Below are 14,568 nucleotides of genomic sequence, written 5' to 3'. Positions count from 1 at the left end.
GACATAAAATGCTGGAAGTTCTCCAGTTTGTGGATGCTCCGAAGGAGGTGGTGGCAGTTCCCATCTATAAGACTTTCAGGGAGTTGCTCCTTAGAATTTGGTAAATCCCTGTCTCTGTGCCTCCGGTCAACAGGAACGCTGATGCGCTGTACCTGGTCCAGCAGGCTACGGGGTTTGAGAAGCATCAGCCCTTGCATCAGTCGGTCTTGGTGGAGTCGGCTCTTAAGAGGGCTAAGCAGTCTCACACCCATGCCTCAGCCCCTCCAGGGCAGGAGCATAGGGCACTGGATGCATTGGGGAGGAAGGTGTTTCATGGTGCAATACTGATTTGCCTGGATCGCCTTCTGCCAGCTGTATATGACACAGTACATAAGGTATGCCATACTGGGTCCATCGAGCCCAGTATCCTGTTTCCAACGGTGGCCATTCCAAGCCATAAGTACCTGGCAAGTACCCAAACATTAGATAAATCACAAGCCACTATTGCTTATTAATTACCGTAATAGCAGTTTGTGGATTTTTTCCTCTAGGAATTTATCCAAACCTTTTTTTAACCCAGTTACACTAACTGCTGTAACCACATCCTCTGGCAATGAATTCCAGAGCTTAACTAATTGTTGAGTGAGAATTTTCTTCGATTTTGTTTTAAATGAACTACTTGCTAACTTCATGGAGTGCCCCCTGGTCCTTCTATTATCTGAGAGAGTGAATAACCGATTTACTTTAACCTGTTCAGGGCCTTTCATGATTTTGTAGACTTCTATCATACCCCCCTCAGTCATCTCTTCTCCAAACTGAACAGCCCTAACTTCTTTAGCCTTTCCTCATAGGGCAGCCACTCCATGCCCTTTATTTTGATCATCCTTCCTCTGCACTTTCTCCAGTGCAGCTATATCCTTTTTTGAGATGCGGTGACCAGAATTGCACACAGTATTCAAGGTGCATTCTCACCATAGAGTGATATAGAGGCATTATGACATCCTCAGTTTTATTTGCCATTCCCTTCCTAATTATTCCTAACATTGTTTGCTCTTTTGATCGCCTCAGCACACTGAGCTGACAATTTCAATGTATTATCCACTATGACGCCTAGATCTCTTTCCTGGGTGATAACGCCTAAGATAGAACCTAACATTATGTAACTACAGCAAGGGTTATTTTCCCCTATATGCATCAATTTGTACTTGTCCACGTTAAATTTCATCTGCCATTTGGATGCCCAATCTTCCAGTCTCATAAGCTCCTCCTGCAATTTATCACAATCCACTTGAGATTTAACTACTCTGCATAATTTTGTGTCATCCGCAAATTTGTTTTACCCCTTTCCAGATCATTTATAAATATATTAAAAAGCACATGTCCAGGTACAGAGCCCTGAGGCATTCCACTGTTTACCTTTTTTCACTGTGAAAACTGACCATTTAATCCTACTCTGTTTCCTCTCTTTTTAACCAGCTTACAATTCAGAAAAGGTTATTGCCTCCTATCCCATGACGTTTTAGTTTTCTTAGAAGCCTCTCATGCGGGACTTTGTCGATCGCCTTCTGAAAATCCAAATACACCACATCTACCAGTTCACCTTTGTCCACATTTATTCATCCCTTCAAAAAAATGTAGATTTGTGAGGCAAGACTTCCCTTGGGTAAATCCATGTTGGCTGTGTCCCATCAAACCATGTCTATTTAAATGTTTTGTGATTTTATTCTTTATAACAGTTTCCACGATCGGCACTGAAGTCAGGCTCACTGGTCTGTAGTTTCCCAGATCACCCCTGGATCTCTTTTTAGATATCAGAGTTATATTGGCCAACTTCCAATCTTCTCTAGAAGTAAGTCCAGGAACTGTCCGAGCGCCTGCCCCAACAGCAGCAGGACGCCTTTGCAGCGGTCGTCCAGCAAGGTCTGGAATGCGGCAAGCATGAGGTGCATTCCACCTATGACGTGTTTGAGACAGCGGCGAGGGAGGCGGCCACAGGTACATGTGTTCCTCTACCTGGACGATTGGTCGTCAAGAGCCCCTCCCAGTAGGGAGCGGTGCGGTCTCTACGCTTGACAGTTCAGGTGTTAGACCCTGGGGTTTATTATCAACTTCCTGAAATCCCATCTCGACCTGTTATTTCAGCTGGACTTCATTGATGCTCGATTGGACACAACTCAAGCACACCTTCCCCGAGATCGTGCGCTCACGTTAGCATCTCTGGCAGGAGCAGTCTTTCAGAGCCAGCTGACTTTGGCACATCGCATGCTGCATCTGTTAGGGCACATGGCTGCGACAGTCATTGTTACCCCCTTAGCTCGCTTGCACATGCACAGAGCTCAGTGGACCTTGTGGTCCCAGTGACAGCAGGTCACCCAAGACCTCCACGCCCGCATCTGCTTTACTCTGCCTCTCCCACCAAGATCTTGTCTTGGTGGGAGAATCTGACCAAACTGGAGCAGGGGGTGCCTTTTCAAGGTCCCCCCATCCAAATTGTGTTAACTACGGATGCATCCAATATGGGGTGGGGTGCTCATGTCAAAGGGCTCAGCAACCAGGGTTTGTGGACCACCCAGGAGGCACAATGCCAGATCAACTTCCTGGAGCTCCATGCAATCTGGTATGTGCTCTGGGTGTTAGATCGGCTGGTCAACAAAGTGATTCTGATCCAGACAGACAACCAAATGGCAATGTGATACATCAACAAGCAGGGAGATATGAGATTGTTCCTCCTATGCCAAGAAGCCGTTCAGATCTAGACTTGGGCTCTGTCACAGGGTATGGCATTCCAAGCCATGTACCTGGCTGGGACGGAGAATGTGGTGGCAGACAGGCTGAGTCTTGCCTTCCAGCCCATAGAGGGTCCCTGAAACAGGAGGTGGTGGATCGGATCTTCCGTCATTGGGGGAACCCTAGAAGTGGATCTTTTCGCATCCCCCTGCAACAGGAAGGTGGATCAGTTCTGCTCCCAGTACAGGGTGGACAGCAAGCTAGCCTCAGATGTTATTGCCTGCTATTAGGGCAAGAGCCTTCTCTATGCCTATCCTCCACTTCCCCTAGTGTTGAAGATTCTCCTGAAGTTTCGACAGGATAGGGTAACTATGATCCTCATAGCTCCGCACTGGCTGAGGCAGATCTGGTTCCCAGTCTTGCGAGATCTTTCTATCCGGGAACCGATCAGTCTGAGGATCTCCTCAGACCTCATCACGCAGAATCGGGGAACTCTGCGCCATCCCAATCTCCGGGCTCTGTCTGACAGCCTGGATGTTGAGAGTTTAATCCTGCAGCCCCTTGACCTCTCTGATGATGTCTCAAGTCCTGGTGGCTTCCAGGAAACCTTCCACTAGAAAGTCTGATGGCCTGAAGTGGAAGAGGTTTTCCACCTGGTGTGAGCACTGAGGCCTGGATCCGTACTGCTCTGCACCAAAGCTGTTGGAGTACATCCTGCACCTTTCGTATGCTGGCTTAAAGGCCAACTCCATTCGGGTACATCTGAATGTGATTAGTACCTATCACCAGGATAAGTACATAAGAACATGCCATACTGGGTCAGACCAAGGGTCCATCAAGCACAGCATCCTGTTTCCAACAGTGGCCAATCCAGGCTACAAGTACCTGGCAAGTACCCAAACACTAAGTAATCTCACGCTACTGATGCTAGTAATAGCAGTGACTATTCCCTAAGTCAACTTAGCTCACCCATCTCTGTGCAACCCATTGTGGGCTGCTTTATGCAGGGCTTGCTAAACTGAAGCTGCCTCTGAGGCCCCTCGCTGTCTCCTGGGACCTCAGTGTGGTGTTGGCTCAGCTCATGAAAGATCCTTTTGAGCTGCTGCGTTCTTGTGACCTCAAGTACCTGACCTAGAAGGTTATCTTTTTGGTTGTGGTCACGTCAGTGCACAGAGGCAGTGAGCGTCAGGCCTTAGTGACATATCCACCCTACATGAAATTCTTCCATGCTAGGGTGGTTTTGCACACGCACCCTAAGTTCCTACCTAAGGTGGTGACAGATTTTCATCTTAACCAGTCAATCGTTCTGCCTACCTCTTTTTTTTTTCCCCCAGACCTCATTAGCACAGGGGTGAACGGGCTTTACACAGTCTGGATTGCAAGAGAGCCTTAGTCTTCTGTTTTGGAGCAAGCAGCAGGCCATAGACCATCTATGCAGCTCTTTATCTTTATATCTCCTGAAAGGAATACACATGCCACATGCATACGCACGAACAGACAGAGATCCCCTTACTTAGACAGAGAGAAACTGATAACCTCATAAACCCTGTTCGCCTGTATGCATATGCGCCGAGCCCAGTGGTCCCTGCGCTCTCAGTGGTAGCAGACCACCCAAGATCTCTGGGTCTGCATCCAGCTTCCCCCGTGCTCAGGGATTACCTGGCTTGGTGGAGATCCCCATCCAATCTGGAGTGAGAGATGCCATTTCAGGCTCCCCCAACCCAGATTATTCTTACCATGGATGCGTCTCACCTAGATTGGGATTTTTTTCTATGACAGGGTGGTTCTGTGTACCCTCCCTAGGTTCCTGCCGAAGGTGGTGACAGATTTCCATCTTAATCAAGTCATCATCCTGCCTACTTTCTTCCCTAGGCCTCATTCCAACCAAGGGGAAAAGGCGCTGCACACACTCAATTGTAAGAGGGTGTTGACCTTCTACCTGGACCAGATGGCAGGCCATAGGCAGTCCTCCTAGCTCTGTCTCTTTTGACTCCAACAGGCTGGGGGTGGCTGTGACTAAGCAGACTCTTTCCACCTGGTGTGGACTTAATTTCCTTCTGCTATGACCAGGCGTGACTGCAGTTGGGGGGCCACGTCACGGCTCATTCGGTTAGATCCATGGCGACTTCAGGGGCTCACCTGCGTGCAGTTCCAGTGGGGAGATCTGCAAGGCTGCGACAGGAGTTCTCTCTACACCTTCACAGCTCATTATTGTCTGGACAGGGATAGCTGCCAGGATAGCAGGTTCGGCCAGTCTCTCTTCAGAAATCTTTCAGCTGTGAACCCAATTCTTCCTGCCTAAGGCCTATGTTTTGGGTTCAAACTGGCCCTGCTGTGACCACCAGCAGCTCTGTTGTGCCCGTTGGCACCTAGTTCCTAGTTTGGTGTCTGTTGGTCTCATTGATTTTTGGGTCCAATCTGTAGCTAGGGATTCACCCATATGTGAGGACTACCATCCTGCTTGTCCTAGGAGAAAGCGAATTTGCTTACCTGTAACAGGTGTTCTCCTAGGACAGCAGGATGTTAGTCTTCAGGAAATCCACCTGCCACACTGTGGATTTGGGTTCTCCTAGTTTGTTTTATTTTTTCATAATCCACTTATGAGACTGAAGAGAGACCCTGCATGGATAGTGGCATGCTGGGCATGCTCAGTGTGCCAGCCAAAGTTTCTAGAAACTTTGACAGACGTGCGATACCAACTTTCTAGAAACTTTGACAGACGTTTTCCGTGCCGGGCTCCACCTGATGTCACCCATATATGAGGACTAACATCCTGCTGTCCTAGGAGAACACATGTTACAGGAAAGCAACTTTGCTTTCTGGCAGCTCTCTCCCTCCTAAGCTTGCAGGGCCTGTATGACACCGAGACTCAACAGCGCAGTCATTTTTTCTTTCCTGATTGGGCAACCAGTGTGCCTCCCTTCAGGATTGTTCAAGCCCCCGGTTTGCTCACCCCTGGACAGAGTGCTGTGGGTTTTTAACTTTGCACTGCATGAATTCAGGGACATGCTGCTGTAAGACACACAGGATGCACAGACTGGGATATCTTGGCATCTGCCTGAGTGCTCTTAGGTCTTGATCTCTAATCTTCTACCCAGATGTGCTTGAAACTGGAGTGTGGCATGGTATGTCTATAATTTATGAGTTTCTATGCTGCTATGTCTGTAAACGTACTGTAAATCATGATTGGCAGGATGATATTGTCTGACAGTTGGTGCCTGGGTTTAAAGAGCAGAAGGCTGTTAAAAATATAATTCTTTCACTCTCTCTCTTCCAGGCATACTGACTGGATCATTTTATTCCATATCAACACTCTTGAATCAGATGATAATATTCCACTATGAGGTCTGAATCTCCTTAAATACTGAAATTTTTTTTTAGCAATAATGAGCATGTTGGCTAAGAACATGCGATACAAACATTATCCTAAGTGTGATGGATTAGCTAGATCAGAGAAATACAGGTGACATGGGAGAAGGTTTACGGCAGCCCAGAGCCTGGCCAGTGACATCCTAATGTGTGATTAAAATTTCATCTCTCAGAACAGCGGAACACGTGTCCAGAGACTCCAGCTCTAACTGCGGGTATAACCTAAGCAGTGAAACTCCTGCTGTCCTTGCCCAGGGCATTAATGTACATTTTTAAAAAGTTTTCAGTAGGTTCTGCTTCTTAGCATTCTCTGCACTTGCAGTGTAGGTCCAGGACCTCAGAAGTGCTTTCTTCATGAACCACTGATAGAGGACAACCAACCATTATGAACTAGTATATGTTCAACTTAATGAAAACAGACATAAAATGGCCCATTGGAAGCAAGAGATCATGTTGTGATAGGCTCTGAGCAGGCTATCTGATAGGACCAGAATGAATGCTTCATGTTCCTAACTTAATCTTTTGCAATGTTAGATGCATCAAAGAAAAAAAATAAAAGCTAAGGCTCCCTAAGGACAACTCTTTAGCTGGCAAGAATGCCTTGGGCCTTCTGCTCTTCTGCCTAGGACGTTAAATGCCAGTTCCCTGTACGTACCTGGATCAGTCCAGACAGTGGGTTATGTCCCCAATCCAGCAGATGGAGTCAGCCAAAGCTTTGAGGGGGCGTCACCAGGAGTGCTACTACCCCCTCTGCAGGAGTTCAGTATCTTCTGACTCCAGCAGATGCGAGTAGTGAATCCGGGTTGCTCCCGATTACCTCAGGCAGTTCTTGTATTTCTTCTCTGATTTGCTTTTCTCTCTGCCTACTTCTTTTTGGATCAAGTTTGTTTAAAAAAAAAAAAAAAAAAAGTTTAGAGGGCTCTAATTGGGAGGCGTGGCTTCCCTCGGTGTTTGTCTTGCTCTCTCTTCTTCTTCTCTCCTTGCGAGCGGGGTAGGTAAGTGTTGTTTTGCCTTTACTTTTCTCCTTGCTTGCAGCTGATCTTCGACGGAGGGGCTCGCGGAGGACATTAGAACCGGCCCCTCCGCGTTTTCTCTCCCTTGCCCGCGGCCATTTTCGCGGCTCCTCGTGGGCTGCAGAGGCAGGCAGGGAGAGAGTCGTCGGCGGGTCGCGCGGCCAGGAGGCCCCCCCGCGGTGCCGTTTTTCCTCCTTTCGGGTTGTGCAGGCCGTCCGGGCCCCCTCCCGCAGCGGCGCTTCCGTTCTCGGCCCCCCCCGAGGCTCTGCCGGGTGGTTTATTCTGCCGGGCCTGTTTACCTGCTCAGCCCCGATGCCGCGGCCAGAGCGCTGCTCTGCTTGCGGCGAGCTGGGCTCGCGGATCTCGAGGGAGGGCATTTGTGCGAGGTGTCTCCCCGGGGGGGAGGGCACCTCGCGGCCCCTCATCGATTTCCCCCGCTTAGCAGGTCTGCCCGGGCGGCGGGGGCCGGCCCCTCCCCCATTCCTGGCGGGAACGGCGGCCATTTTACACTCTGCACCCCCTGAAGGGGAACAGACGGCGCTTGGGACCGGGGATGCGGGGGAGTCCCCGCCACATTTACTCCCCGAATCGGACCCGGAGACAGTCCCACCGGGGGCCCCCCCCTCGGAGCCCCCCTCCGGGAGACAGGGGTTTTCCCCAGAGTTTATACTTTTGCTGCACACGGCATATCTGCAGAGCCTTGAGCCTCCCACGGGGCCTCCTCCACACAAGATACCGCGGCCCTCCCTACCTGCGGGGGCCCCTCTGCCTCCCCCGGCCCCCCCCGCTCCGGCGGGTGTGGGGGCCCCCCTCCCTCCCGCTCGCGCCCGGCTCCCGGGAAGCTCGGGGACTGCGGGCACAGGACCAGGTTCCCCTGGATCGGATCCGGCAGACCCGGGTCAAGGGGACTCCACTTCAGAAGGTGATGATCCGCACACGCTGCGTCTGTTCCAGAGGGAAGAGCTGGAGGACCTCCTGCCACAGGTTATTAAGGAGTTGGACCTCGATCCACCACCGGAGCCGCCCGCGCCCGTAGCGCCCGCTGTGGTCACTTCCTCTAGGAAGGGGGATCCGGTCTTGGCAGCCCGGAGGCCGAGGGCTCGGGCTTTTCCCATTCATGATTCTTTCCTCCAGCTTCTCACCGGGGAGTGGGATGCCCCGGAAGCTTCCTTCAAGGGCAGCCGGACCATGGAGAGGCTCTACCCACTGCCGGACGATTTTCTCGATCTCATCAAGGTACCGAAAGTGGACTCCGCGGTGACAGCGGTCACGAAGAGGACAACCATCCCAGTGACAGGGGGTGCGGCCTTACGAGACGCACAAGATCGCAAGTTGGAGGTCTTCCTCAAGCGGGTCTTCGAGGTCTCCGCGGTAGGCTTGCGAGCGGTGATGTGTAGCTCGCTGGTTCAGCGGGCCAGCCTTCTCTGGGTTCAACAACTGCTCACCTCTCAGGTCCTACCGGCTGGGGAGGCCGCCCAGGCGGATAGACTGGAAGCGGCGGTTGCTTATGGCGCTGACGCCTCCTATGACCTGTTTCGGGTCCTCGCCCGCTCCATGGCCTCGGTGGTAGCGGCACGGCGCCTTCTATGGCTCCGCAACTGGGCGGCGGATACATCCTCCAAGTCGAGTCTGGGCTCCCTGCCATTCAGGGGCAAGTTCCTGTTCGGGGAGGATTTGGATCAAATCATCAAGACGCTGGGGGAAAATGCGGTTCATCGCCTGCCGGAGGACAGGTATCGTTCCACCAGGACTTTTCCGTCCACTCGGACCAGAGCCAGAGCGCAACGGCGCTACCGGAACTACAGACCGGCGGCAACCAGGCCCTCTGCCCCCAGGTCTCAGCCCTGGTCTCGCTCCTTTCGCGGGCGCCGCCCCGCGCGTCCCGCCCCCGCAGCTGGACAACCTCCGCCCAAGTCCTCGCAATGATGTTCAGCTCGCCCACTCCGCCGTCCCCAGGATCGGGGGGCGACTGGCGTTCTTCTACGAGGAGTGGGCGCGAATCACCTCGGATCAGTGGGTCTTGGACACCATCGGACAAGGTTACGCGTTGGAGTTTGTACGCGCTCCAAAGGGACGGTTCATATTCTCCCCTTGCGGCTCGGACACCAAGCGACAGGCGGTGCAGTTGACCCTGGACAGACTTTGGGAGATAGGCGCCATTGCGCCCGTGCCCTTCGGAGAGGTGGGCTCGGGCCATTATTCCATCTACTTCGTGGTGCCAAAGAAGGACGGTTCCTACCGGCCCATTCTGGACTTGAAAGAAGTCAACAAATCACTTCGGGTGGTTCGGTTCCGCATGGAAACGCTGCGGTCCGTGATCGCGGCGGTGCATCGGGGGGAATTCCTGGCCTCCTTGGACCTGACTGAGGCCTACCTCCACATCCCCATTCGCCGGGAGCATCATTGTCTACTACGGTTCAAGATTCTGGATCAACATTTCCAGTTTGTGGCTCTCCCGTTCGGGCTGGCAACGGCTCCGCGCACTTTCACCAAGATCATGGTGGTGGTAGCGGCTGCCTTGCGGAAGGAGGGGATCCTAGTTCATCCTTACCTGGACGATTGGCTCATTCGAGCGAAGTCTTTTCGGCATGGACAGGAGGCGGTGGCCAGAGTCATAGAGTTTCTGCAGTCCCTAGGATGGGTGGTGAACTTTTCCAAGAGCTCCCTGGTGCCCTCGCAGCGCTTGGATTTCCTGGGGGCGACCTTCGACACCCGTGTGGGCGCGGTCTTTCTACGCCAGGACAAGGCGCAAGCTCTACGGGAACACATACAACGGTTTTCTGCGTTATCGGTTCCCACCTCCTGGGACTACCTGCAGCTCCTAGGGGTGATGGGTTCCACCATCGACATGGTCCCTTGGGCATTTGCGCACCTCAGGCCTCTACAGAGAGCGCTTCTATCCCGCTGGAAGCCGCTTTCGCAGGACTACCAGGTGCTCCTTCCCCTACCGCTGTTTGCCAGAAACAGTCTGACCTGGTGGATGAATCCGGAGAATTTGGCCCGCGGCGTGTCTCTCGATCTGCCAAATTGGGTCGTGGTAACCACCGACGCCAGTCTTGTAGGCTGGGGAGCGGTCTGCGACCGCAGCGCCACGCAAGGAACGTGGTCCTCGGAGGAATCAAAGTGGTCCATCAATCTACTGGAGACCAGAGCGGTCAGATTAGCGCTCCAGCACTTCCTGCCTCTCCTCCAGAACCGGGAGGTCAGGATCTTATCGGACAATGCGACGACGGTGGCCTATATCAACCGGCAGGGCGGCACCCGCAGTCCGCAGGTCGCGCTCGAAACAGAGATGCTGATGCAGTGGGCGGAGCGGCATCTGGCCCGTCTGGCGGCCTCGCACATCGCGGGCGTGGACAACATCCAGGCCGATTACCTCAGCCGTCAGTTTTTGGACCCCGGGGAATGGTCCCTCTCCGACGAGGCGATGCAGCTGCTCGTTCGGCGGTGGGGATCCCCCACCTCGACCTCATGGCGTCCGCACGAAACACCAAGGCTCCCCGGTTCTTCAGCCGCCGGAGAGAGCGGGGAGCGGAGGGCGTGGACGCTCTCGTACTCCCGTGGCCGGCCAACCTGCTCCTTTACGCGTTCCCGCCGTGGCCACTGGTGGGAAGACTACTCCGCCGCGTAGAGGTCCACCAGGGACCGGTGATCTTCGTCGCCCCGGAGTGGCCAAGACGACCTTGGTTTGCGGACCTGATCCAACTGGTGATCGACGGACCCATCCGTCTAGGACATCTCCCCCGCCTCCTTCACCAAGGCCCGGTATTTTTCGACCAGGCAGAACTCTTCTGTCTTGCGGCCTGGCTTTTGAGAGGCGCCGCCTCCGGCGCCGGGGCTACCAGGAGGCGGTAGTCTCAACACTGCTGCGTTCTCGGAAGACTTCGACGTCGGTAGCCTATGTGCGAGTCTGGAAGGTGTTCGAGCTGTGGTGTGCCGGCCTGAACACGAGTCCCGCTGAGGCTTCGGTTCCTCAGATACCTCAGTTCCTGCAAGCAGGGGTGGACAAGGGGCTTGCATACAACTCTCTCCGGGTTCAGGTGGCCGCCCTTGGCTCGCTCCTGCGGGACGGGGGATCCCGGCTACAACACCCGGATATTCTCCGTTTTCTCAAAGGGGTCAAACACATGCGGCCTCCGGTGCGGAATCCTTGTCCTTCCTGGAGTCTCAACCTGGTGCTACGGGCCATGTCTGGCCCTCCGTTTGAACCACTGCGGAATGCGACGATCAAGGATCTCACTCTCAAGACGGTGTTTCTGGTGGCTATCTGCTCCGCTCGGCGCATCTCGGAGCTGCAGGCCCTGTCGTGCAGGGAACCCTACCTCCGGTTCTCGGACTCCGGGGTTTCGATTCGCACTGTTCCCTCCTTTCTCCCGAAGGTGGTGTCCGCGTTCCATGTGAATCAGACGGTGGAGCTCCCTTCCTTCTCCTCCTCGGAACCGAGGTCTCTTCGCCTTCTGGACGTCAAGCGCACCCTACACCTCTATCTGGAGGCTACGAATGATTTCCGGACTTCTGACCATCTCTTCGTCCTCTGGTCCGGCCCTCGGAAGGGAGCTCAGGCCACGAAGACGACCATTGCCAGATGGTTGAAGGCTGGCATTGCCGCTTCCTACATTGGGGTGGGACGGACTCCCCCGCCCGGTATTGTTGCGCATTCTACACGCTCTCAGGCGGCCTCTTGGGCGGAGACCCGCTCGGTCTCCTCTCAAGAAATCTGTAGGGCAGCCACCTGGAAGTCGTTACACACGTTCTCCAGACACTATCGTCTTCACCTCGCTTCCTCGGTCTTTGGACACTTTGGTGAGCAGGTTCTACGAGCGGGTCTCGCAGGACCCCACCCGGTTTAGGGACGCTTGGGTACATCCCACTGTCTGGACTGATCCAGGTACGTACAGGGAAAAGAAAATTATTCCTTACCTGCTAATTTTCGTTCCTGTAGTACCATGGATCAGTCCAGACGCCCACCGCATTTGGGTCCTATTCCTGCTCGACGGGGTTTTTCTCATACGGGACGGTAGTATTTTCTGTCTCTCATGATTGCTCAGTTCTTCCCTGTTTTGTCACAGTTCTGTTTTGGGGTTGACACGCTGACCTTTTTTGTCCCCCCACCCGTTGGTGGGAAGGGTTCTACGGCTGATTGTTGCCGTTCATTAAACTTGATCCAATATGGGGGTTCTTGTTTTTACTCGGGCTTGGATATTCTCGATACTGAACTCCTGCAGAGGGGGTAGTAGCACTCCTGGTGACGCCCCCTCAAAGCTTTGGCTGACTCCATCTGCTGGATTGGGGACATAACCCACTGTCTGGACTGATCCATGGTACTACAGGAACGAAAATTAGCAGGTAAGGAATAATTTTCTTTTCTGTAATGTTTAAGTTATCGGGGCGATGTTTGCCGACGTGCCTTCAAAGTAGTACCGTAATTGCTATGCTATCCAGTGAGAGGGCAATTTTTGAATTCCCTGCCTAGGTGCCAAGTAAGTTCCTGCAAACACTGCACCTAATTATCAGAAGGAAAGTACACACACTAAACTGTGCACCTGCTTTTGTTATGGCCGCGATTTCAGTAGAAAATTACACAAGTAGATCTGAAAATCCAGCCTCAAGGCTGTGGAAGACTTTGCTCACTCTCTTGCTGGCTTGAGGAAGGTAATTTTCAGACAAGCCCTATTTACTCTTGTAAATCGCTATTTACCCAGGCTTTGAAAAATGCTCTCTAAAGACTTTCAAAAATTGAAAGATATTAATGTAGTATGCAGACTTCAGCACAACTGCCCCTGATGTTTGAAGCCTACAAATGGGATGGTTTCTTCTCATGGAAGAGAATTGCACATGGAACGACATTCTGATCATTATTTTCCATGAAGAGGAGATGATGCTAAGAAATTTAGAGAGCAATATTTAAAGCCCTATTCCACGGGTAAAAACGCATTTTACTCACAGAAGGTGGGGCGTTGGGTATTCTGCATACTCTATCTGCATTCTTGAACAAGATGTATACTTTTATACCTGTGGGTCCTGGAGGGCAGAAAGAGGGACTAAGAATATATAGGCTTGATTATATATTATTCAAACCTATCTGTATATTTTCTGATGAAAAAATGTAATGTAGAGAGAAGCACAGTCTCTGCGAGTAACTTCTCTGGGAGCAATAAAGCAAAAGCCGGTACAGATTTTGCTTTATTGGTATGGCCCCCCCGCCTCTTGTAAAGATAGCTGTGGAGTTTGCACCATTATAGTAGTTTTGATTATTGCCCTGTTAGTGCTTAGAAAAATTCTGTCATAATAATAAATAGCATTTTGGGTTCTCCCTAGAACTGGCCGTGGTTCCAATGAGTGTCATGAAGTGTAAAATCCACATAAATGAGCTACCAAGATATAATGGTAAAGATATCCATAGCTTCCCCCCCCCTCCCCTCCCCATCTCTCTGCTGGCTGTGGACCAAAATAATCATTGGACGGACTGGGAGAGCAAAGTTTGCCAGCAAAGTCAATAACTAGGGTCGGGAGAGGGAAATTTAAATTAATTGGATCTTGCTTTTCCGAGATCCTTATTGAGCCACAGAAGTCTCTCTAACGAGATGGCACAGCTCTTGATGGTAATTCATCTGTAAGAAGGATGCCTTGTGCTAATGTGGACTTGAGGAATGAGACACACAAATGTTACTAATCCTGAGCATTTTCTGGTGGCACTTGTGGCATGGGCTTCCGCCGACCATGGGACACTGGAAATGGGAACAAGAGTTTGTCGGTATAAATGCTGTTGCTCAGAGGCCTCCATAGTGCTAACCCTCTGATGCCTGCTGTAGGAAGAAGAAGTCAATGCTGGGAGGATTGGGCTGACGCTGGTTTTGGCTGGAATGGTGGGTTCCATCGTCTGTGGCTTCTGGCTGGATTACACAAAAACCTACAAGTATGTGAATGTTTTGCACTAAAAACAACTTGACCGTGTATCAAGTAATCTGTTCAGAAGACTGTGCTTGGTTAATAGCTGCCATTAAATTCAGTGTGCTGCATGTGAATGCAGAAAGTGACAGCAGTTTCTTGTTGGAATTATAAATTTGTATTTATTTCTTCATTTAGCCATACTAATCATGGAACAGTGGTATGTACATCTTGACATTTACAGGAAGAGGTGGAGTAGATGGGTCTGTGGAAGGGGTTATTCAGTGCATTTTTAAAGGTTACATTTCCTAGTGTGTAGCCAGATAGACTCAAAACCAATAGGATATTCTCCCCTGCTAGCAGACAGAGATGGAGTAAGGTTGTAAAGCTGACGTCACAGTACATATACCCCTGCCGTGACCTCAACCCCCCAGTATTCTCCATCTTCAGCAGTTGGCGGACGTACCTCTCCATAGGGGATTGTTGTACTTTTTGGAAGGAGAAATTCTACATTTTAAATTAGAGAAAAGTGAGCCCCGCTCTCCTGCGGTGATAACTAAATGTCCCTCCCCCAGTTGAGAATTCCTGAGGC

The 14,568-nt window shown here is 51.8% G+C and overlaps 1 protein-coding gene across 2 annotated transcripts in view; it reads left to right on the top strand.

The window, feature by feature from the left end:
- Nucleotides 1-14,568, top strand: part of FLVCR1 (feline leukemia virus subgroup C cellular receptor 1) — a 98,318-nt gene that overhangs the window by 47,994 nt on the left and 35,756 nt on the right. For both annotated transcript variants that reach the window (XR_003855349.1, XM_029593226.1), the window contains exons 4-5: nt 5,984-6,051; nt 13,901-14,004. Coding sequence is in view for 1 of the 2 variants with exons in the window: in XM_029593226.1 (XP_029449086.1) it covers nt 5,984-6,051; nt 13,901-14,004 (172 nt within the window). In the remaining variant the exon portion in view is untranslated. The remainder of the gene's footprint in view (nt 1-5,983; nt 6,052-13,900; nt 14,005-14,568) is intronic.

Source organism: Rhinatrema bivittatum, chromosome 3, assembly GCF_901001135.1.
Source record: "Rhinatrema bivittatum chromosome 3, aRhiBiv1.1, whole genome shotgun sequence".
In the NCBI taxonomy this organism is placed as follows: domain Eukaryota; kingdom Metazoa; phylum Chordata; class Amphibia; order Gymnophiona; family Rhinatrematidae; genus Rhinatrema; species Rhinatrema bivittatum.
This window is presented reverse-complemented; position numbering and strand designations above follow the sequence as displayed.